General features: G+C 41.2%; 1 protein-coding gene across 3 annotated transcripts in view; it reads left to right on the plus strand.

The window, feature by feature from the left end:
• The first annotated feature begins 4,743 nt into the window (after positions 1–4,743).
• The window catches only part of nacc1a (nucleus accumbens associated 1, BEN and BTB (POZ) domain containing a), a 37,193-nt gene continuing 17,426 nt past the window's right edge, over positions 4,744–24,510 (plus strand). For all 3 annotated transcript variants that reach the window (XR_013287876.1, XR_013287877.1, XM_077540913.1), the window contains exons 1-5: positions 4,744–5,235; positions 16,848–17,001; positions 19,906–20,178; positions 22,067–22,697; positions 22,801–22,971. Coding sequence is in view for 1 of the 3 variants with exons in the window: in XM_077540913.1 (XP_077397039.1) it covers positions 16,876–17,001; positions 19,906–20,178; positions 22,067–22,697; positions 22,801–22,971 (1,201 nt within the window). In the remaining 2 variants the exon portion in view is untranslated. The remainder of the gene's footprint in view (positions 5,236–16,847; positions 17,002–19,905; positions 20,179–22,066; positions 22,698–22,800; positions 22,972–24,510) is intronic.

Consider the following 24,510-nt stretch of genomic DNA (forward strand, 5'->3'; position numbering starts at 1 on the left):
CCTCTGGAATTATTTGGCTCTGTCCTTGTATGATTGGCTGGGGACCTGTGAAAGCCAGCCCAAGTCGGTGACGCTGTTGCTGGGATGTGGACGCATGCAGCACACGGACGCCAACCTCACTGCCAAGGGGCCGGCAATTGGGAAGCATGGCATCATGCCCGGCTGGCTGCCTGAGACTGGGTCACTATCTATGACCACCATACTGTGTCATACTCAGAACAATCTCAACTCTTGATTGGCCCTCTTTCCAAGTCAATCTAAAAAAAGGAAACACATGATAGGCTCTCTATAGAGACAAATGTAAATGTCCTGTGGAGAAAGGTCCGGTAAAGTGTCCACTGACCGGAATAAATGTCACTGGTTGGTCTCATACATCGATGTCAGTCAAAGTTTGTTTTGAACCACCACCAAAAAGACAGATGCTTTTGAGCTTCTGACATATCTGTAATTCTGAAATATTTCATTTATGAGATAGCAATGTGTTGCATCAAAGTTAAATGAAAATTATCTTATTGAACATCAAGCAGGCTCCTTGGGAAAATTGTCAATTTATGTTTATGGTAATGAATGTCTATTAGTTAATTAATTCTATGCATTATATAGTGTTAAGTTTGGATCCTGTGGGCAAACCTAGAACAAAGTCTTGAGCTGAAAGGTTTTGGGAAACTGTTCAATATACTGTACATAACATCACCAAGATAGTGCCTACAGGCACCAGGTAGCCCCAAAGGATGAGTGGTCCTTGCTGGCCTCTTCTAAAAATAGCTCATCAGGAATGGAGCATCTTGATTTCTTAGGAATTTTGTAGGAAGTGATTATATGACTGGCAGAGATTTATAGAAAAAAATGTGCTATCTTTTTTTTGTCAAATCATTATTGCGAAGAATTAATCAGGACCATGCCCGGTGTCTTCACATACATGGAAATCACTATTTATGAGGACATATAGTTAAAGCTGAGCAAATTTGTTATTTTGAAGTGTGCTAGTCAACCAAGATGCAGCTCTGTTTCAAAAAGACTGCTGACCCCTGGTGTACATACAGTGTCGACACACACTCAGGATCTCCGCATTATTAATCAGCACCCACAAGTAGCTATCAGTTTCAAAAAAGGTTGGTGATCCTTGAATTACATAACCATTCAAGTAGCCACGCTAATAAAAATGACTTTTAGTCTTTATAAATTTTACCTTGTTTTCATAATTATTATTTATTTTTTTCAGTTATTCACAGTTAATTAAAAACATTAGGGATACTTCAATGTACCACTTGTTTTTTCTGAGTAATGTGTTTACAGCAAATGTTGAAATAAATGAAATTAATTATTAAGATTTTTTACTCAGTTCATGTTTTTAATTTTAGAAGTGGGAAAAATGAGTAAACTATTAGAGAGAGAGAGAGAGAGAGAGAGAGAGAGAGAGAGAGAGAGAGAGAGAGAGAGAGAGAGAGAGAGAAATTTCTATAATTTGACATGTTTAAATGCTTAACGCACATTATAATACACGTTGTACACTAATTACACTGTGTATGTACACTAATGTAATATATTAGTGTGGTTTTAATCAATTTAATCATTATTGAATTATTTTTCCTGCTTAATGCCATTCATAAAACATAGAACTTTGACTTGTGTATATTAGTGTGTATTACAGTTCCCAACTTATGTAGTGTCTTGCACTTAACATTTAACCTGTATAATTTTTCAGTTCAATTTCATTTCTCAGAACCAAACAAAAGGACTTTCTTGAACATTATCTGTCATTAATATCTTAGAGGCATTTTGGATGACTGGTTGCCATGTCCGCCGTGCAGTGCAGCAGTTGTGAGTTCGAGTCCAGGTTTTGGCCTTCCTGGATGGAGTTTGCATGTTCTCCCCATGCTTCATTGGTTTCCTCCCACATTCTGAAAAACATGCATGGTAGGTCAATTGAAGTGACTATATTGTCCCTAGGTGTGTATTGGTTGTTTGTATTTATTTCAACAAATGTAGTCCAAGTACTAAAATGTACTGGGTGAAGAGTTAGTAAAATTAAGTAAAGTCAAATAGAAACAGTTAATACAATTACTTGTTTCATTTTGGTAATTATTTAATGTTTTTAAGATTGACTAAATACGCAATGACTATGACCTAATTACAATAACTAAACCAGGGGTGTCAAACATAAGGCCCACGGGCCAGATCAGGCCCGCAAAGGGTTTTAATCCGGCCCGCGAGATGATTTTGTAAAGTTAAAAAAAAAAAAAAGTACTGTTGGACTAATTAATCAGCCGGCCACAATCAAAATATATAAAATTTGTAATTTCACAAGCAGTCCTCAGATGAGCAATGCAACTTTTACGGGGGAATCGTCCTGGATGTCATTAGTATTTTACACACAACTTAAAGTTACGGTTTGTTTAATTATTATTTTTGTTAATCATAGACTGACAAACATGTTAAATACGACACAAATTCAATTACTGGTAACTCAAATAGATATGACAAGAATTAGCGTACTTATTAACTGCGCCACACAATGCATTCTGGGAACAATATATATATGCAAAACAGGTCAATTTAACACGTCCAGAACGCAGTATTGCCACGTTCCATTTGCATTTGTATTATTTTTTGGAACAATATGATTACAGCTGAGCTCTGTAATCGTTTTTAAGTTATATACCGTTATTTTACCGATGCGGCCCACTTGATAATATATTTTCCTCCATGCTAACATGAGTTTGACACCCCTGAATGAAACATTACTACATTACAGTAAGAAACTTTATAATTACATTTAGTAAGAGTTAGTTAATATTTTCCTACATATAATCAATCTTTAGTTGCATGTAAATGTTACTTAATTCTGTTGAGTGTGATATGCTTGATATTGAGCAGTAGAATTTACTTAATTGGTGTGAGTGCAAATACGAGAATTTTTTTTAAATTAAATCTTCCAAGTTGTTTTTTCAGTGTACTGGACATTATATTTATACTCTGTTTTTGTAAATCTGAACTTACTTTTATACATGTAACATTATGTAGGTGAGTTTATTTGTCATTGCAATTAAATTGTTGTTCGTTCATTTTTGTACATTGATGTTAATTGTTATTTTTTAAACCAAACATAGCTACAGTATAGACCAGATAACACTGTAAATTCATAGTATAGTATTGGTTTATTTTTGTTGCTTTTACAAGGCCTACACTCTAAAATTGTTGAACTGAATTAAGTCTAAAAGAATTGTTGGACAACTTAATTGAATTACTTCAAGTGGTTAATTAATTATGAGGTCATTAAATTTAATTAATGGATTTCATTTAACTTAATATACTAACTTGGATTGCCGTAATTCAATTGTGTTACCACTTGACGTAATTCAATCAAACTGGTCAACACATTTCTTTTTAGAGGGTAGAACACGTGTTCCACAACCTTTATTGAACCAAGCCCCATAATTTACAGTTGAAAAAAATCTCAAGGCGTACCTGACAAAAATGCCATAAAAGTGGATACAGGAGTTAATTATGTGCCTTCTGCTATCTTGTGGAAGCACATTTAATTATCCATGTAACTATGCATTGCTGGCATAAGTATTGGAAGAAAATGTGTTTTATTTATTTATTTATTTATTTTTTATTTTTTTAAACCCGTTTTTATTTACCAGAACACAAATATTTGTTTTGAGTAGGCTACTACTTGGTAATTCAGATTACATGCAGAACTAGACGACCACAAAATCAAATTTTGCTTTGGGTCCCATGGAGGTGTCAAGCAACTCTGTCTGATCAATAATCAATCATTTTGGCTGACAGGCAAGTGGTGGGAAGTAACAGAGTTAAAAAATAAAATAAAATACAGACTAATTTTTGGTGTTACAGCAATACACTTCTTTGCATTTCAATCTGTAATTTAACTTATTTGCAAAAGAGCTGAATCAGTGCTTTCTACTTTTACCACTCTTTATCGATGCACATATTTGTACAGCCACTTAAAAACAACGCAAGGAGAACGTCTATTAACTTTGATTGTTGATTAAGAAATGGCCACCAATTCCACTAAAACATAAAAAAAAAAAAACTATGCATGGAGGTTTATGAAATGCTTAATAATCAGTATCATTACTGAGACTTTTTTTTTTTTTTAAGGAAAGAGGAAACATTATTCTTATATACATTTCAGTCTGTAGCCTAGTCTTTCATTGACTCCTACTTTTACCAGCCTTTAGTTTGTGGCAGCATTTTGCTTTTGTTGTTATTTACATAAACAGAGGTACAGTTGTACTTTTTTTTTTTTTTAAATACTTGAATTGTTGAATACTGTACTTGATGTGACCAAGACCTTATTCTTCAGTGGCTGTTGCCCCCACTAAATTGAGTTTGACAGTCCAGTTCTATGGGCTAGTGTGAAACATTTGGCTATTTACTTCTTGCAACTGTAATTATCGTCAGAAAGTGAGAATTTCACTTGGGCTGGACCAGCATGGTCGCTTGCTGATGATTCTCCGATACTGGCTGGCAGGAATGCGAAGGAAAGACGCGCTCGTCTTCTTGAACTCGGCACCATCAAATAGTGCTTCCGTGTTCCGCAGTCACCGGGGATCCCGATAATCGCTATCGAGTTCCATCCAGTCGAAGGGGGCGAGCGAGTGTCTGGTGTGCTGGAGGGAGGTGAGGGGAAGAAGGGGGGGGGTCGTCTCAGGATCCAGCGGCGGAAGAAGAGGAGGGGGGAGGAGGAGGAAGCCAAGTGAGATGAGCTGGGAGGGGGGTGCGAAGTGTGGGAGGGCCAGTCTGCGCTTCACGTCAAGGTTGCTGACGATGATGACGGTGAAGAATCCGGCTATTACGGGACATTTAAAGTTCGGGGGAAAGTAGGGGACGAGTCCAGGTTGCCTCGACTGCCCCCCGCCGCCTGTCGCTCACGAAGCGACGCGGCCAAAGCCCGTGTCGTGTCGCTCTTTGTCACAAACACGCCAAAATGCGGCGGCGGTCAGGTGTGCGTCAAGACAGCCCTCGCTAGCGGCACTTGGGAATAATTGCTCGTTGTTGTGCGCCCTCCCCCACCCCCGCACGCTGCCGCACTGGTTCCGTCTGGCTCGCGCTCAGCTGCTGCGTGTCCCGGGATGACCTGTTGATGTCGGTAGAATGGAGACTGGCAGGGGGAGCGATTTCCCCCATCACCAAAATATTTAAATAAGACACATTTGGGTGCTTGATAAGCGACGTCGCAGCCGAGCTACCTCGCCCGTGTTGACAGTAAGTAGCCTGCGTGTGTTTGTGTGTTTCGGAGTGTGCTCCGTCGTGGAAATACTTGATATTTGTTGGATTTGAGTGTGCACGAGGTGGATGGTGCGCCCAAAATATTTAACAGTTAGCTTTAGCGGTTAGCCACCTCGACAGGCCCGCTGCGGATTGGGGAGGACGATGAACGTCTCTTTCAGTCCCACGAGACTGTCGGGAAGAAATAGAGAGACGAGCGGTGGGGGGCGTTCGGGGGCACGTTCGGAGTGCAATTTGACCGCACGTCAGCAGCGCGGACAACCTCGCGCTCGCCGGGGTCCCGCTGCCAACCCGTGCCGCCTCCCTCGCGTCGCCTCCGGTGCCAGCCGCCAGTCGAGAGACCCCGACCGGCTGGTAGGCTGGCACCGTGCGGAGTCCTCGTGTGCCCCTGTCTTTACCCAGCATCCATTTCGGGTAAAACGGATCAACGCGGATGCTTGTGTAGAATGTCTCAATAATAATATACTGTGTGTGGTTTTGAATGCAGGAATAACGAGACACGTCTGCCATAACTTGATGCGGGCACACGAGAACCAGGAAATGCCTGCAGAAAGTCAGCATTGTGTGCCTGCCAGCTGCAGCAATGACTCCACAGTCCAGCAGTCGAAAAAGGCTGCTTCGGTTCGGAAGCTCTTTTACTGTCACAGCACCAAATGGGCTGTGTGAAAAAGCGTGCAAGTCATTCAGTAGATACGATGGAAAGGTCTTAAGTGTGCTTCGTGTTTGACCCACTTTCCCAGCAAGGCTGCTTTAACGTTTTGGATTTTAAGTTAAGTGGCATTCTGGGCGACCTGGGATGATCCCTCTATTCTCGCCAAGACTCGGTTGCCCCTCCTTGGTGCATAAAGGCACATGCACACTCAGTCACATCTCTTTCACTGTCAGAACAAACTGTGCAACCCCTGGCCCCCTCCTCTCCAAACCCTGTGTTTGTGTGTCTTCATGTGCAAGCATGTGTGCTCGCTGCGGCTCGCCAATCCGTAAACAAGCTGTATTGTCTGTGTGCGAGTCACTGTGCCTTTTGTGGGTTTGTTTGAGTTGGTGTGTGCGCATCTGTGTTTTAGTATGAGGGAGAGGGAGCTCGAGTGAGACAAAGAGAGCATTTCTCTTTGCCCTGGAGCTTGGCGAAGCCCCAAATGAAAGGCTTTGGATATGATGGGGCTGCTCTCACTAGCCCTCAATGGTCACTCCCACCATAGATTCATTTTGTTTGGCTTTGACAGCAAAAGATAAACATGAGACCAGGGATCGGTTCATCTTTTGTTTCCAGGTATTAACATCTGGATCTGAGCCGCAACTTAGAAGATAGCATTGTTAAGGGAAGACCACCATTTTAGGTTTAGGTAAGCAAACATATTGGTTCAATATTGTTTGCTTGCAATAATTGCTGTAAGCCTGTGACCCACTGACATCACCAAACTTTTGTGTTCTTCTTTTGTGATGCTTTCACTGTAGCCTCTCTGTGTTTGTTTGTTTTGGGTCATTTTTTCCCTTCTGTCTCCTCCTTTTGCAGTTAAAATGTGTGCTCTATAGCAGGGTTCACCAATTGTGGTCCTCGAGGTCCGGAGTCCTGCAGGTTATAGATGTTTTCTGCCTACCAACACACCTGATACTAAAGATCAGGATTATCAGACATGCTAATGAGCTGATTATATGAATCAGGTGTGCTTGTGGGTGGAAACATCTAAAACCTGCAGGACTCCGGACCTCAAGGGCCGGAATTGGTGAACCCTGCTCTTTTGGGTTTAAGTCTGGAAGACTTGGCCAATCTTACACGTTTACTTCTTGCCCTTGATTAACTCCTTTGTTAATTCGGCAGTGTCTTGGGTCATTTTATTGCATAATGAAGGAATAGTTAGATTGCATTTCCTTTTTTTGGACAGAATGTCTCTGTAGATTTCTGACTTCATTTTGCTGCTGCCAGCAAAAAAAGCCATGCAAGTCCAGGCCATGACAATACCTCCACGGTTTTACATCGTTTCATGTAACAAACTAAAGTAAATGAAGTGTGTCTACTTCACATTTATTGCTAAATGGATTTGTTCTTTTCATTTTGCTGGAAAATCTGGAGTCAAATTATTTTTTTTCCATTTATACTTAGCAAACTAGACTAAGTGCAATTTCTGGAGAAATTGCATGGGAATGCTGAAAGCTGAATGCTAATAGCTGAATGCTAAGCTGAATGCTAATAGCTGAATGCTAATGAAGGAAATAGAAAGAAACTCTGAAAATTACAAAGTAATTAACTATTAATTACTAGTATTAGTAGTAGTAGTAGTAGTAGTAGTAGAAAAAGTAGTAGTATTACTAGTAGAGGTGTGCAAAATTTCCGATTCTTAGATTATTCACGATTCGGCCGTGGAACAATCGAGAACGATTCACAAAAGTCCAAATTCCGATTATATAAATATGCCAAGGGAACCGAAACTAAAAGTGGACCGGAGCGGAAAGTACGCGGAACTGAAACGCAGTAGCGCGCGCGGTCTTCGGGACGCTTAATGGGACGGACCGAGAGTACACATCCACAACTCACGCCTCGACATTCAAAACAACAACAAGCATGGCTGAGCTGACCAACCCACCTCTTCGTCAGATCAGACCTGCTCCGAAAAGGCAAACAACTTCAGGCGGAAGTATCAGCTAGCTGGCTGCAGTGCGTCGGTTAGCGTTCTACAGGGCGCCGCGCAGTGATACGAACGAACGAACAGAAAAGTAGTGGCTGGCGGTAATGGCGTCTGACTTTATTCAGAAAAGAGTATTGTGATGGAAATGTATCACGCTTTTGAAAACAAATAGTTTTTAGAAGAAAAACGCTTTATTTCCGAGACCCCAGCCATCTTGCTGGACTATTTTCCTCTCGTCCAACGTCGAACATGAACGCGTGTCACCGAACGCTGTCAGAAAGAAGTCAGTGCTGATCGCACACACGGGAGGTGAGGATCAAATTGAGATTCATGTTAAAAAAGCAGAACGATCCCTTTAATGTTTACACGTTCATGTTTACACAAGTTAAAAAGCAGAAAAGCACTTGAGGGGTTTTTTTTTTTTTGTACCTCTGAGAAACTTTAATGTTTACATGTTCATCTTTACACAACTTAAAAAGCAGGAAAGCACTTTTTTTTTTTTTTAGGCATTTGTATTGAAGTAGTAGTTCACATTGTCTTTCATTTATATCTCAGTGCACTTTTGAGTGGATAAAAATAATATATTTTTGCTCAATGCTATGTTTTATTCTGTTGAAGACTGAATATACTTAAAAGCTGTTGTTACAGAATGAGGACTTGAGTATTTTATTTACTGTTTTGAACTGTTAACTTGATACTGAAATAGTAGTTTATTTAGGCCTGAGAGGACTTTTGTACTATTTTTGTAACTAATGTACGAAACATTAAAAGCACCAAAATACATTGTTTTTTTCTGCTGCCTGGGGGGAAATCAATAATCGTTTTATAATCGAATCGTAGCCTCTGAATCGTAATCGCAATCGAATCGTGAGGTGCCCCAAGATTCCCACCTCTAATTACTAGTAATTATAAAGTAGTAACTTGTCGTTAAATGACAAATGCAAACCCATCCACCCATCAGTTAGTAATCAGCAGTAGTCACCTACCATAAATTACTAGTACAGTAAAGTTTTTTCATTCATCTATTTAGAAGCAATGCCTATACTCCTCTTTCACATCTTTGGGTGGTGGTGCTGGAAAAAAAAAAAGGATTATTAGGAAACTTCAGCAAAAATCAGCGCAAAAAATTATGCCATGTCAGTCTATTTGGCACAAAACACAACTCCCTGTCCAATCACATAAGCAAGATGTTGACACTCACTTCAAAGTGTCATCTGATGCCGTAAGCGTAAGGTATTGCTGAATGGAGCCACATGCGTCGAATCATCTCAGTGAAAATATGGATTAAAATTAAAAACAAAAAAGTTAATGTCAAATGACATTTAATGAAATGGATGTTAACTTCTTGTATTCTGACTTCTTCAAATGCTTTACCACTGAGCTAAGTATCTTACAAGTATGGCAAGAGCAAATGGCTGTTGTCAAAGATTTTAATTTTAACTAAAGGCGACTGCCGGTTTAATCCTATAAGATGAACATTTTACTTTTGACTTTTACTCATTACATTATAGTGAGTCTACATTGTTGTATTTTACAGTAAGTCTGCGGTGTGTGTGTGTGTGTGTGTGTGTGTTTTAAATTAGCATGAGCTTCATTTAATCCTGGGGGCACATGCGCCACCATGCGGTCAAACTCAAAAATCACATGAAGAGAAGCAAAAACAAAAAACACTAATATGGCTCCAACACAGTATATGTCAAAATCTACCTTTCGTACAAGACATGGTTGGGTACAAAACTGCTTTTATTTAACTTTAAAAACAAACTTGCACGTTTTGTACCTTTCACACTAGGTGCGTTTCCATTACCCTTTGTCGTAAAAATAAAAGCACTATTGTACTATTTCGATGAAGTACAATTTCGAATTGTCGGTGTTTCCATTGAAGAGAGTTTCGCTTCTGACCCCGGGTTTTCACCGGATGCGGTTGCGGTGCGGTTGCGGTGCGGTGCGTCTTGACTGCGTGCTCCGGACGGGTCAATTTTTTTGTCAATCCACACCGGCTCCGCACAGCTGCGGTCCGGCAGCTCCGTCGCCGCCCACTTCCCAACGTGTCTCGCGGGACCGCGCGCGCGTGATCATGTGGCATTTCACAACGACAAACATACAGAATGTCTGTGCTCAACAGAGAAGCAGAAAGAGAGGTGGACTTCTTTTGATTTAACCTTTTCTTCTTCTTCTGCTATGAGATTCCATGCAGCATCCTTTTTTTGGTTGTCCTTGTAAAGTATATTAATAACGAGAGTCGGGTCAGTGCGGGTCCACTCTTTATTTCTGTCTTCCGCGTCCGGCTGCCGCTCAGTACGGCAAGCGAGACGGGCACAACAAGCAATCGCGAACATCAAACTCACAATACATTACAGTCCTTATAAAAAGGATGTGCCGTGTCATATATTATTTTGTGGTTTTCCACCTCCAATATAAACCTCTCCTCGTCCATGTTCGCTGGTGTCTAAACCGTGAATGAGCACATGGCCCGGCGACGCCCACGTCACGTTTTGCTGAAAAGCTTGCGAAATAGGAGCTGGCGAGTGTTTTATTCTGAAAGGTAACCGGAAATTTTTTTTTTTGAAACTGCCTCGGTCTTCCTGTCCCGCTCGATGTGTTTTGTGCTAGCTTGCCATTTGCCGGAGGCCTACCGCTGCGGCGTCTGGCAAAAATAGAAAATAGGTCTATCCTTGCGGAAGTCGAAGTCCGCAGTCGACACGCAACACACCCGCAAGCGGTGTAAACTGCACCATTCGAATGAATGGAATCTAATTGCTTGCGTCGCCGGACCGCACCGCAACCGCACCGCAACCGCAACCGGTGAAAACCCGGGGTGAGGCGCAATTCTCGGAATGTCCCGTCTCGCGAGACCTCACTGTTCTATAGGAGGTGCTCATCATGTTTACGGTAGACTGGCGCCCGGTGTAGTTATATTACTTTAAAAACACTCACCCCTCATCGTCAGCGGGCGGTTTCGGGCATTTACTGCTGGTGTTGTTGTGTGTGTCCCTCGGCAGTCGGCAAGCAGTTCTGACACGAAATCGAGTGGCCCCGTACTTCCTGTAAAGTAATGTTGTTGTTGTTGTTCCCATGCAGAGGCTGGGTAAAAGGCGAGTTACAAATAGTTCAAAGTTTCTGATGTTTTCTGGCGTCCTCCCTGCTAAATTAACAAGACATAACGGGACAGGATTTCAAGCTCACCTCTCCTTCAACTTCTCGAAGGCGGCTCGCTCGATTACACCTCTTTCTCTTTTGCGCTCATGACGTGCAGTAGCCGATACAAATCACTTCAACATGTAAAACTAAAATACAAAACCAAAATTAATAATTCTCAAAACAAATAGTAATTGCAAGTTTAATAAAAATACACATAAGCAACGTGTTAAAGTCCTTTCCTCCGTGACCGGGCAGGTGTCACATGACTATGCGCAAAAAGTGTTTCCATTACACTTTTGCGAAATACTTCGTCTCAAAAACCACCTCATGAGAGCGCAAAAACTTTTTTGCGATATTTGAGTTTTTTCGCAAATCCGGTGTTTCCATTACCAGCTTACTTTTGCGAAACATGCCTTTTGCGCAAAAATGAGGGTAATGGAAACGCACCTAGTGTCTGTTTTGCGTGTGTGATCGTGTTTGGACCGCTGTAGTTGGCGATCCAAGGTGGCTGATCTTCTGCACATGTGCGTCACCGATCGTGCAGAGGTCACCGATAGTGTCTTGACACCATGATTTAGTTGAAACAGAAGCAACGGACTTCCATATTATATATAAGTCCGTGGACGAACGGCGCTCGGCGGAACAGCATTTTGGGATCGAAATATAAATTGTCAAGCGTACCGGAACGCTGACAGACTGTGACAGTACGTTCTTTGCATGGTGAGAAGTACCTGAACGCTCAAGGAGATTTTTAGACGTGCCGGAGCTCCGTACAGGTGCGTTCCGGCCCACTGAAAAACACTGCATAAAATAATAAAAAAAAGAAAACACCCACTAACTCTGGCCAGCAGATGGCAGCATTGTATCTCTTTTCAATGGGATCCTGTGGAGGCTTTCCTTCCGCGGTCACGTGTTTTTCTGCCGAATGAAGCACCGCATCGGAACAACGTGTCCAGACATTTTTTGTCACGAGCGCTCGACACGTGCCGAGTGTAACATCACAAGCATTTACCACTACACCAGGCCACGTTTTACAATTTTTGACAAGAGAAAATGGCAATGTCAAGAGATTTCAGTTTTAACTTAAAAAAATAAATACATCATACCGGTGACCTCATGGTTTGTATCTCAGCGCTCTATCCGCGCTCATTTGAACTGTCAAAGCCAAGCTTGCATTAAATGCATTCCCCAATGCGTGCGGATCTGCCATAACATTTCACGAGTGGCAAGTCACGGAAACATTGAACCATATTTACAACTTAATATGGACCACCATGGATGAAATATTGAGATTCACGACCGGCTCGCGAGTCGCAAAGTTATTTGTGAATGGAGAGCTCTGCTGCTGGCGCTCTCATTCAAGTGAATGGGAACACACGACCAGCGAGCGTTGTGTGATTTATTTTATTTTTTTTTAAAACCACAAACGTTACAAATCCACTGACAAGTACCTTTTAAATTGTAAATATAGTTCAGCGTTGTTGTAAACCATTATTATATTGATTGTATGTACCGTATTTTTATGACTTTGGCGAAGACGGGCGCCTTAAAGGGATTGTTCGGATTTTTTAACATGAATCTCAATTTGATCCTCCCCTCCCGTGTGTGCGATCAGAACTGACTTACCCCTGACAGCGTTCTGTGACACGAGTTGTGTTCCGGTGTTGGACGAGAAGAAAATAGTCCAGCAAGCTGGCTTCGGTCTCGGAAATAAAGCGTTTTTCTTCTAAAAACTATTTGTTTTCAAAAGCGTGATACATTTCCATCACAATACTCCTTTCCTGAAAAAAGTCAGACGCCATGACCGCCAGCCACTACTTTTCTGTTCGTTCATATCACTGCGCGGCGCCCTGTAGAGGGCTAACCGACGCACTGCAGCCAGCTAGCTGATACTTCCGCCTTCGAAAAGACAAACAACTTCTAGCGGAAGGATCAGCTGGCTGCAGTGCGTCAATTAGTCTACAGGGTGCCGCGCAGTGATACGAACGAACAGAAAAGTAGTGGCTGGCGGTCATGGCGTCTGACTTTTTTCAGGAAAGGAGTATTGTGATGGAAATGTATCACGCTTTTGAAAACAAATAGTTTTTAGAAGAAAAACGCTTTATTTCCGACACCCCAGCCAGTTTGCTGGACTATTTTCCTCTCGTCCAACGCCGGACCAGAACGCGTGTCACAGAACGCTGTCAGGGGTCAGTCAGTGCTGATCGCACACACGGGAGGTGAGGATGAAATTGAGGTTCATGTTAAAAAATCCGAACGATCCCTTTAAGTTCTCTCGCAAACAAGGAAGTGGGCGTGTGCCACAGCGTTGCTCTGCGTTGCTGTCGGTCAATCAGGTGACAGGACAACACGGCCCCCCTCGTCTCCTGACGACCAGCGTTGCAGAACCACTGCCGAAAGGGTTCTAAACAGCGGTTACAACGGAACCGCATGGCCCCGAAAGAGTCCCATGGACACATCTGGGGACAAAAAATGCCGCTTCGGTGTGGAACTGGTCCGGTGGAAAAGCGCCATATTATATATGTATATTTGTATGTAAATTGTAGTCTGCGCGGTGCACGAGTACACATATGCTGTGTCGATCAGGAAGTAGCCAGCCGATCACTTTGCAGCGGGTCATGTTTCACTCAAATACTGGACAAAAGAGCGTTTTCACGACACGTCATCAGGCGCGTCATTAACCCGGAAGTAGCCATCTTGGCGATACTCCGTTGCCCACACTCTGAGTCCGCACCACAACAGAGAACTTTCTTGAGGACAATGGTGAAACCTTTGTCCATCCGATGTTGATTTTGATTCAAGTGTATTCCATATTCACTTTGGAAATAAAACACCATTAATCATTAATAGATGACTATTTTTTGTTTAGTAACTAAAACCTATTAAAAACACACACACACACACGCACAGATGAAATGCTAAATGTATCAAGCTTGATTAGGGTGTTTCTGTATTAATAATAGCTGCTATCCGGTCTATACCGAGTGAGCTGTTTTCAGTAAAGGCAATGACAGAAGTTTGTTACAATTCAACAATCAGAATGAACGGATAATAGTAATACAACAGCGGTCTCTAGTGGTGAGAACATCCATTCATTATTTTGTTGTATATACTTGCCTGGACTGCAAATATGTAGCCTCAAGATATTTCTAAAAGATCATTGTTACTGTATGGTTATGGTAGAAAACATACAGAATGTCACTCAGCAGCACACACATTTATTCAAGAAAACCATGGATCTCAAATGCATACGACAGTGTATATAAGAGTGTATTATAATTTATGCTATGGCATAACAAGCGTTTTTTCGACCTTTGGAAAAAATAAATATATACATAAATTAATTCAACATCATTTCAAACCACAAGTAAACCGTCTGAAGTGCAAAACTTGACAGCAGTTCACTGAAATACTTATGAATTAATAATTAATTATTTACTTATTCTTATTATTATTAATTATACTTAATTATTTAGAGGTTTCTTCCCTTTTTTGATCCAGACTATGATACGTTGATGACTTGGTAATGTGTCTCCCTCACCCATGCACACACCATTTGGTTGTAAGCTTCCAAACCTTTGTACGATTTAAGGTATTCTGCTGTGTACGGGCTCGGCGAGAAAATCAGGTAGTTAGTTCACCATGTCGGGGTATGTAATTGAAGGAAGAATCGCGGGGTCGTTGTGGATCCAAGAAGAGGTGGCCAACTCATACAGATCTGTCCCGCTGATAAGACGTATTTTTTCCAAATCGCGGGCTTTTTCCTGTTGCCAAGTCCGTCCCTATATGCCTTAGCATCTTTGGTGGGCTTTGCCGAGCTTTAGAAGTTGTTTTGACATCGATAAAGACTCTCCAAACAATTCTCATTGTAATTCTCCATTAGCTTGTGTTAGCTTGTTTACGTCAATATCGCCAATATGGCCGCGCATCCGGGTTACTGCCGAGTTCGTGACGTCAGTGAAAACGCTCTATAGGATTGAGTCGGCGCACGGCGCGCGCTCATGTTACTACGGGAGAGCCAGCAGAGGACACGGCGACTTTCAAATGTAAATTTTAAACAGTGCAGAGGGAGCATTAATTCACTTGCGCTGTGCGAGCGGTATATTTTTTTTTTTCACCAGCACACACTTGAAAGTTGCCCGCATTTGCGAGTGAAATGCTCGCACTCTCGAGCCCTGAAGCTATGCTAAGTTAGAGAAGCTTCAACTTGCACAAGACAAGTTTAACTGTGCCTGACGATTTAGTGAAAGATTCTTTGCATCAGTTTAGTCAGTAGAGCTGTCAGTTAATCGATTGACAAGTAATCGATTATTAAATTAATCAAGAACTATTTTAATAATCAAGTAATCGTTTTGAGCCATTTTTTTTATTTAAAATTGTCCAAATCCTCTGATTTCAGTATATCAACAGTTATTGGTCACTGATTTCTGTAGTCCTTAATCAAAGTAATTGATTATCTTTAGTGTTTAATCAAAACAAGGCATTTGCAAACATCTGTTTTTACTTTGGAAAACAATGACCAAAGCGGTAACACATGACATCAATCCCCTTTTTTAATCACTGTACTAAGTACGAAATAAACAACAACCACTGGTTAATAAACACTACTTAGGGGAAAACGTGCTTTTGTAATAGACTTTAATGCAAAATTAAAGTAATAGTCATGGGATGTTTTGCTCTATCTCGTTCAGTTTGTTGACTTAAAAAGTATCAAACCATGAGCTGCACTTTGGGAAAGTCATGAAGCGGACACTCGCAAAGCATGATTTGCAAAATAAACACATGAGAGAGTGGAGTCTACAAAAAGATACTTTCTGACTATTGAAGGTAGGAAATATAAGTTAGTTATCTTCTGAGGCAATGTGACGCAAGATGAACATGAATTTGACACCCCTGCGCTAATGGCATATCTGGCTGGTATTAGGATTAAATATTTCCATTTGTTTTTCAGACAGAACTTGCTTTTATTTCAGTGAATAGTACACATACGTACGGTATGTTCACATGATAATCTATAGCTTGGATTATACAGAAGTGCAATGGCACGAGTGTTTATATGCACTGAAAAAGTGTGTAGCCACTTAAATGGCTGTGACTGGCCTAGAGTGGCTTTGAAAGGGTGCAGTGCAAAATGTGTTTGCCTTTGGATGTTTGGTGTACAGTGAATAGAATCATGCTATGTGCTGTTTGTCGAAGCCACACACATACACACACGCATACACGCGGAGAATAACCGCACATGACCCAGTTATCTAAGGACACTGGATTTTATGGCTCATGGAAGACAGAACATAAAACAGGCTTTCATTGAGCTCGGGCAGTGACGGCTCCTGAGAGGCCGACGTGACGTATAGGATTAATGGAATGTAGATTATCCGCCAAATCTTGAGCAAATATCGTCCTTTCATGGGCTAGTGAAACGTCTTCAATAGGACTGTGTGAATAATCGTCTGCCAGATAGCAAATGTACAGTGAACCCCCATTTATCGCGGGTTCTAGACTCAACCGCGATACCTGATGAGAGACCATACAAAAACATTTATTAGTTTTACCTTTTTTTACGCATTTTAATCTTATCAAGACACACTCTGATAGATGAATTTTGTGCTCTATGTTCATGACATTGAACCATGACTGGCTGCCGGATGATGAAATACCAGATTCATGTTAACATTTACCTCAGTTCTTTAAGGATGTTAACAATTGAAAACTACAATTAGTGGAAATATGATGCCACCTGCCAATATTATCAAGCTGCATTATGATGCATCCTCATATGCATGTAAAAAATCATGTCTATTTTTGTGTCTTTTCCCCAAACAGAGCCGTTGTTGGTGTGCATTGGCGCACCATGGCCCAGACGCTCCAGATGGCGATCCCAAACTTTGGCAACAACGTTTTAGAGTGCCTTAACGAGCAGCGTCTGCAGGGCCTCTATTGTGATGTCTCTGTGGTGGTCAAGGGGCATGCCTTCAAGGTAGGGCTGGGTTTTTATTCCATTTAATAGTTTCTAGAAGAGTTGAGAATAATACAAAATAACGAGTCTGTGGCTTGAAAAAGAACACCATATTGGAAGGAAAAAAACATGGAGGCAGGCGATCAGAACACTGAGAGGCAGATTTTCATATTCTGTGATAGCAACCTCCCCCAGATGTCAAGTGAATGGAGTGAGACTAGTTGGAACAGGCTATGCATGACTTTGTTATACATTTGCTGGACTGGCCATTACTAGGCGGAAGCTTTTGATATATATTCTAATATGAGACATTTATGGGAAGTGGTTTGAATCAGGTTTTAAAACCAAAACAACAGCAATTAACTGATTAATGGATCATTAATATAACTAACACGGCAGTAAACAATGCATATATGAGGGCATTCCAGCCCTGAGATGCGAGTAAGTCACATACTGTATGTGCAAGTCACAAGTCGTCAACCTTCAAGTCGCAAGCAAGTCACTGTGGGGGGAAAAAAACAAGCAAGTCAATTTGAATCGCTACCAAATTTCAAGCAAGTCAAGTCATTACTTGGTTCAAGCAAGTCATAAGTCAAGTCATGCAATCTTGCTCAATAACAAAAAATACGTTGGAGTCATCATAGAATCTTTTTTTAATTTGATCATGCTACAATATTATCAGTAAAACTCAAACACTTGAGAGTATGAAATAAATGTGCTTTATAGCCCCTCTGCCTCCGCCCCCCTCCATTGATGAATACCGTATTAATTGCAGAGGTGGGTAGTAACGAGTTACATTTACTCCGTTCCATGTACTTGAGTAACTTTTTTTTTATTTTTTTTTTTTTTTAAATGTACTTCCAAGAGTAGTTTTATCACACAATACTTTTTACTTTTACTTGAGTAGATGTGTGAAGAAGGATCGCTACTCTTATTCCGCTATATTTGGCTACACTAAAGTCGTTACTTTTTTTTTTTTTTTCCTTTTTTTCCATTCAGTATCTTTACCAGAGACGCCAACAGTGGTTCTGCCACATGACTGCATTTCACCAATCAAACGTAGCAACAATAATCACATGACGACTCCTTCCCTTAACATTCTACCAATCAGACGTAACAATGCAGTCACGTGACCACAGGCAGCGGAAACGCTGTCGGCATTTGGAACATAGCAGCGGGAGAGGACGAAGCCGAACACCCATGGCCTCAAATAATTAGCATGTTTACATTACACGCCGTACGGAATAACAGCTTTATAATGCGGTGTCTTATGTGTCTGCAATGTGTCTGAAACAAACAGACATTTCGGCATATAAAAATTCCACATCGAAGCTGAGTTAACATGTCACGATAAGTTTGACCTAAATTCCCTTTTGTATTTAGGCAGGTATTTGTCTTAAGTGTTGAAAAGGACCTTTTCACATAGACTCTTTTGCAAACACTTTGTTTACTGTTGCCATAAACGAAACAGATCACGATACATGTTATATGGAGGCATGAATTGGCCGTAACCACTAAGTGTCACAAATTATTAACGCTAAAGATAGTTTTGGTAACAGATAAAACACTTGACTCCATGTAATGCCAGAACCTGGTAAGAAAACATATCAACGTCTTATTCAATATAGCAATGATAGCATATGTAAACAAAAAAGATTTAGGCTAAAAAGTACAAGTTTCTAATTGTTATGCTGGATGGGTATTTACAGAAATGTAGTGACCACAATATTTTCAGGTGTACACTCAGATTTAATACATTAATCATCAGAAATCCTACTCTAATATAGTTAACTTAATTTAACTTTGCAAATTAAACTGGATTTGCGATTTCAATGGCTTACTCGCCTGTAAACTCATAGCCTGATATTTTTTGTGTCAACAGAGGGTTCACCCCAACAAAATGAATGTTTTTGTCTGTCTGATTACATTGTTTTTCAAAAATAAATCAGACAATGTTCAAGCAGTTACTCAGTACTTGAGTATTATTTTCAACGAATACTTTTTTACTTCTATTTGAGTAAAATTTTTAATGACTACTTTTTAGGGGCTTAAACTTATGAGCTCAGTGACGGAATGAATTGAACTGTTTTTTTTAATTTTTTTTTAATTTTTTTATTGTAATTAGTAGGGCTGGGTATTGCCGCCAACCTCACGATACGATACGTATCACGATACAGGGGTCACGATACGATACGTATCGCGATACATATGTATCCCAATACTTGATCTTCAAGGCAATACGTATCCCGATATATGACATTAATTTTCTTGCATTTTATAATTACAGTCATATGTATACCTAAAGGAGATGTTTGTTATGCTGACTGATAAAAATATTTTTGTTAGCAGCTCTTCTGGTTTACCACCAAGCAGCATGCCTGGTTTAAATGTGCACGCACTGCAGAGCAAGGAGCAACTTTCACAGACACACCGGGAAAATGTATTAATATGCATGAGCCGATATGAGCAAAAATATTAAAGTATTAAAATTACAGCTCTAAAATGTGCTTATTTGAAATATTTGGGGAAATAAAAACAGCTTTTTTTTCATGTAACACATTCTATTTAATAAAATATACAAAAATTGGTACATTAAGACACGTGCCATGTTAAGTTTATAAGTAAATAAATGTTGACATTCTTCCTTGCTTTCATTTTTCTTAGCAAGACACAGTGTCCAATCACTGGTGAGATATTTTTGCATTAATTGAAGGCAATTAACTTCAAAGACGCTGCTGGTTTTTATTTTTTAGGTACAATGCAAGCTGCAAAGGCAAACGTTAATGCCTATTTAAAGTTAACAAGCAATATCGATTCTGACGCCTGCGTATCGATACGTGTATTGTAATGCGGCCCGCAACGATATATTGCCGTATCGATTTTTTTAGCACACCCGTAGTAATTAGACTCCTCCTTTTCTTAAAGGCTCACCGCGCTGTCTTGGCTGCGAGTAGTTCTTATTTCCGGGACCTCTTCAGCAACAGCGGCAGTAATGGAGGCTGCAGCAGCGCTGAGGCCAGCCCAACAGTGGTGGAGCTTCCACCGGCCGTACAGCCCCAGAGCTTCCAACAGATTTTGGCCTTCTGCTACACCGGCCGTCTCAGCATGACGGTGGGGGACCAGTTCCTCTTAATGTATACTGCTGGCTTCCTGCAGATCCAACAGATCATGGAAAAAGGCACGGAATTCTTCCTCAAGGTAAAAAAAAAAAAAACCCCAACAACAAACAGCTAATGTCTTATTTCGAGTAGGTGTTTAACCCTAGAAAGCAAAACGTATCATGCTAAATACAAGAAATTCTGAGCCCTCTGTTTTATGAGTATAATATTTCTCTTCCCATTAAAACCCTGACGTATATGATATGATACATGCATTGCACGGATAATCCATTAGAGGGCAGTATTACCCAGCTGATGGCTTTTCCAGCGACCTTGCACTATCGCCCCAATTGAGAAAGGAGAGACACCAATACTTATTAATAGTGGGAAATGTTCTCTCTGATTTTTGGAAATATAAATATGCTAGATATATTTTTTTATTATTATATTTATTATTATATTTTTGACTGTTATAAATGCACAAATTTAAAGCATTGTGAACGGATGTATCAAATATGACACAAATCAAAAGTCATATGTGGAAGTTGATAAAAAAAATAAAATAAAAATAAATAATTGTTCAAAAGGACCAATAAATACTGTATTTACAAGGAATCGGAATTTTCTCTCATATATTTTATGGTTCAAGCTTCTTTGGGTTAAAGGGGCTGTCTGCTGGTTTCACTCAGGAAAATGCACTTTTTAAATACTGGATTTAAAAAACAAACAAAAAGGATTTTTTTAATTAAATGTGTTAAAGTACATTAGCACAAATAAGTAGACCCCGAGAAAAAGACTGACAACTTGTTCATTCCAGGCCTAGCAGACATGTGAAGTTTTGAAATCTATCCATTCTATTACAACCTTACTTTCATGTTGTGAGTTAAAGGCCCAGTCTGCCAGTTTCACTCTGGAAAAGGCGCTTTTTAAATACAGGATTTAAACAATCAAACTACTTCTCAACTTGCATATCAGGGCTTGTCTTCGTTTCTGGTGGTGAGTTCGTCCTAAACCCGCACCCCCCCCCAGCCTGTATTTTGCCATTTTGTGTTTGTTTTGGAAACAGCGGGACGTTTCTGTGGAAAGACAGTGTTTACACCCCTCCAGCCAATCGCAGAGCGGGGGGTGGCGTGTCGCAAACGGGGCCGGGCGAACGTGTCAGCTGCGTGACGTCACTCCCGCGGCAATTTGAAAGCACGCACGGATTATTATTCTTATTTTTTCACTCACTCACTCACAGAAGATTGTGAGATTGTGTGAATGAGTGAGTAAAAAAAAAAATCCGTGCGTGCTTTCAAATTGCCGTCCCGCTGTTTACAAAACAAACACAAAATGGCAAAATACAGGCTGGGGGTGTGGGGGTTTAGGACAAAATCACCCTCACACGTTATGAAAAGCCCAGATCTATAAATTGAGAAGTAGTTAGTTTGTTAGTTTGTTTAAATCCTGTATTTAAAAAGTGCATTTTCTTGAGTGAAACCGAAAGCAAATATTCAGTTGGCCCACAATTGAGATGAAAACAGGAGGAAATTAATTCTCAATTAAAAGTCCAAATTATGTAAGCGAAAGATTTTATTGGTGTGCACTCTCTGACCGTTGGCGGCTTTATGGAGAATTTGTTAATGTGTGTGCTAAGGGGATTTAATCTTCTTTGCAAGTCTCGTATGAGGAAAGCACTGTTTATTAATTGCAATGAATGACGTGGCTGTTTACAGTGCTCCTTATTTGGCAGTTGATGGCTGCGCTAAATCTTTACTGTTATCACTGTAAACAATAATGTCCATTATATGCTGACTAGTGTTGCATGTGATACCGGTACCAGTACCGTACATTGATGTTTTGCCATCAAAAATGGCTCGGTATAATTATTTCTTTTTTGCACTGGTACTTGAAAAAATTTATCAAAATTAGTCAAAAGTCAAAATTTTGGTATTGTGACGACACAATGCTGACACAGAATTTGTGCTTATGTTCATGTTCATGTTCAGGTCTCCTCCCCCAGTTGTGACTCCCAGGGTCTTAACGCAGAGGAGGCTCCGCCATCTGAGCCTCAGAGTCCCGTAACACAGACCGGTACGGGCGCAGGCCGGCCCGCCGCCTGCTTGACGCCTCTCCCGTTGGTGTCGCGCGTGAAGACAGAGCAGCCTGCAAGCCAACCGGAAGCCGCCGCCCATTCAGTGGTCTGCACTCCCGTCGCCAAGCGCCTGTGGGAGGGTGGCAGCAGCCGCGACGGAGGAGGAGGCGGGGCCTCCGGGCCAGGAGGGGGCGCCAGAAAGGCGGCGCGTTATTCCCAGGAGGCGGTGCGTGGCAGTGCCATCCAGAGCCCCGGAGCGCTCGGACTGGCCATGGGTATGGGCGCCACGGCCACCAGCCTGGCGGGCATGGTGGCAAGTGGCGGGCTAAGTGGCGGCGCAGGCGCTAACGGCACCTCTGCATCCGGGGTGGGCATGTCAGAGGGCGCCAGCCCTGGCACCCTGAGCACCTACGCCAGCGACTCGCCCATCAGCTACCACGATGATGAAGAGGAGGAAGAGGGCACAGAGGAATGTGCTGAAGAGCAGTACCGGCAAATCTGCAACATGTACACCATGTATAGCATGCTCAACATGGGGGCGGCAGGTAACAGGGTCTGATTCATTCTCAATTTGTCCACTCTTAAATGTCATCATGAGTGTGTGGTTTACTGGTTAGCGTCTCATGTTTCAGCATTGTGTTTCCTCAGCTGCCGGCGAACGGGTGGAGGCGCTTCCCGACCACACGGAGACACGGGGGCGGATGCGTGGCCGAGACCTCACTTGTCTCCCGGCAGAGCTTATCGCCCAGATTGGCAACCGCTGTCATCCCAAACTGTATGAGGAAGGAGATCCTGCTGAGAAAATAGAGCTGGTCTCAGGTATTCGTGTGTCTTAAAAATGTTTGGGATATTGATCACGGACATTGAGTTGAATTTCCATTTTAAACAGACTGTCTAATATTAAAAACAGCACCACAAAGATAGGCAAAATTATGGGGGGGGGGGGATTCACTTACAGTGTGATCTCAGGAAACAACCAATCACAGGTCAGCTCCAAAAAACCGGGTGAGCTCTGATTGGTCGTTGCCTTGAGCCCTGAGCAAATGTGAAGTCATCTTCAATTGACAGCAAGTGACAAAATGGCCGCCCCGTGAGATGGGTAAAAATGCCTGTATTTTGCTGTATAACTCTTATTCCACAAATGTAATATTAATCAGAATGTCACGTTGAGACTAGTGAGGTTACATATAACTAGGGATGCTCCGATCGATCGGCCACGATCATAATCGGCTGATATTCATGAAAAAGTATGTGATCGGAATATTTTATCAAAGCCTTTCATTCCCGATCAAAAATCCGATCACCCGTAGTTCATACTTCGCAGCCTGCCTGAGAGAACAACTTGAGGGCACAATGTGGCGGCAACTACCTCATCCAACCCCCCGCCCCTCCCCCTCGCTTGTGTCTGTGTGTACATAGATATATAATTGATATGTGTCTTGGAGCGTCCTCGTCATTCGCCCCTCGGGCCATGAGGTGTTCAGACAGTTTTACGTAAATGTATTAACTAACAGACGACGAATTTGTGCAAAAATTCGAACAATTGGTGATTGATGAAGGCTACGTTGCACAGTAAGTTTTTAATTGCGACAATTGGGCCTTTTCTTTTCTTGGAAAAAGATGCCTCACCGTACCTGAAGTTTCCATGAAGTTTCGGAATTGAAAAGAATCACCCAAAAAAAGTGTTCACCAGTCAGGCGATCGCTCACGATGATGATGTTTGCCTTGGACACTTTCGAAGGATTATTTAAAAAAATATATAAATAAAATAATAATAATAATAATAATAAATAAAATTAAATAAAAAACAAAAAACAACAACAACATCCTTGGATCAGTTCTTTACAAAACAGCAGACAAAAAACATTTCTGAGAGAGAACATGAACCAAAAAGAGGGCATAAAACGAAGAGGACATCAGTTAAAAAGGTAAATGACCATCATTTTTATTCTTTACCCTATTCTTTGTTTTTTTACATTATGTACAACTCTCATTTATTGTGCAATGATCTAAATTGTAACGTATTTGTTACATGTTTTGATGCATTTTTTTTGCTTCATAAATCATGTCTGAATTTTGGGAGGCTTGGAACAGATTAGGGCATTTACATGGAAAATGTGTCTCTACTTACAAAATGTTCTAGTTAAGAACTTTCTTCCAGAACGAGTTAATTTCGTATGTAGAGGTACCACTGTATGGAGCTCGGATGTCAGTCCTGTTGAGAGTGCTGATTATTTCAATCTGTTAAATAGGGGTGTGAATTGCCTAGTACCTGACGATTCGATTCGTATCACGATTCACAGGTCACGATTCGATTCGATACCGATTAATCCCGATACGAATTTATAAGTCGATTGT

This window comes from Festucalex cinctus, chromosome 1 (assembly GCF_051991245.1).
Source record: "Festucalex cinctus isolate MCC-2025b chromosome 1, RoL_Fcin_1.0, whole genome shotgun sequence".
NCBI classification, from domain to species: Eukaryota; Metazoa; Chordata; class Actinopteri; order Syngnathiformes; family Syngnathidae; genus Festucalex; species Festucalex cinctus.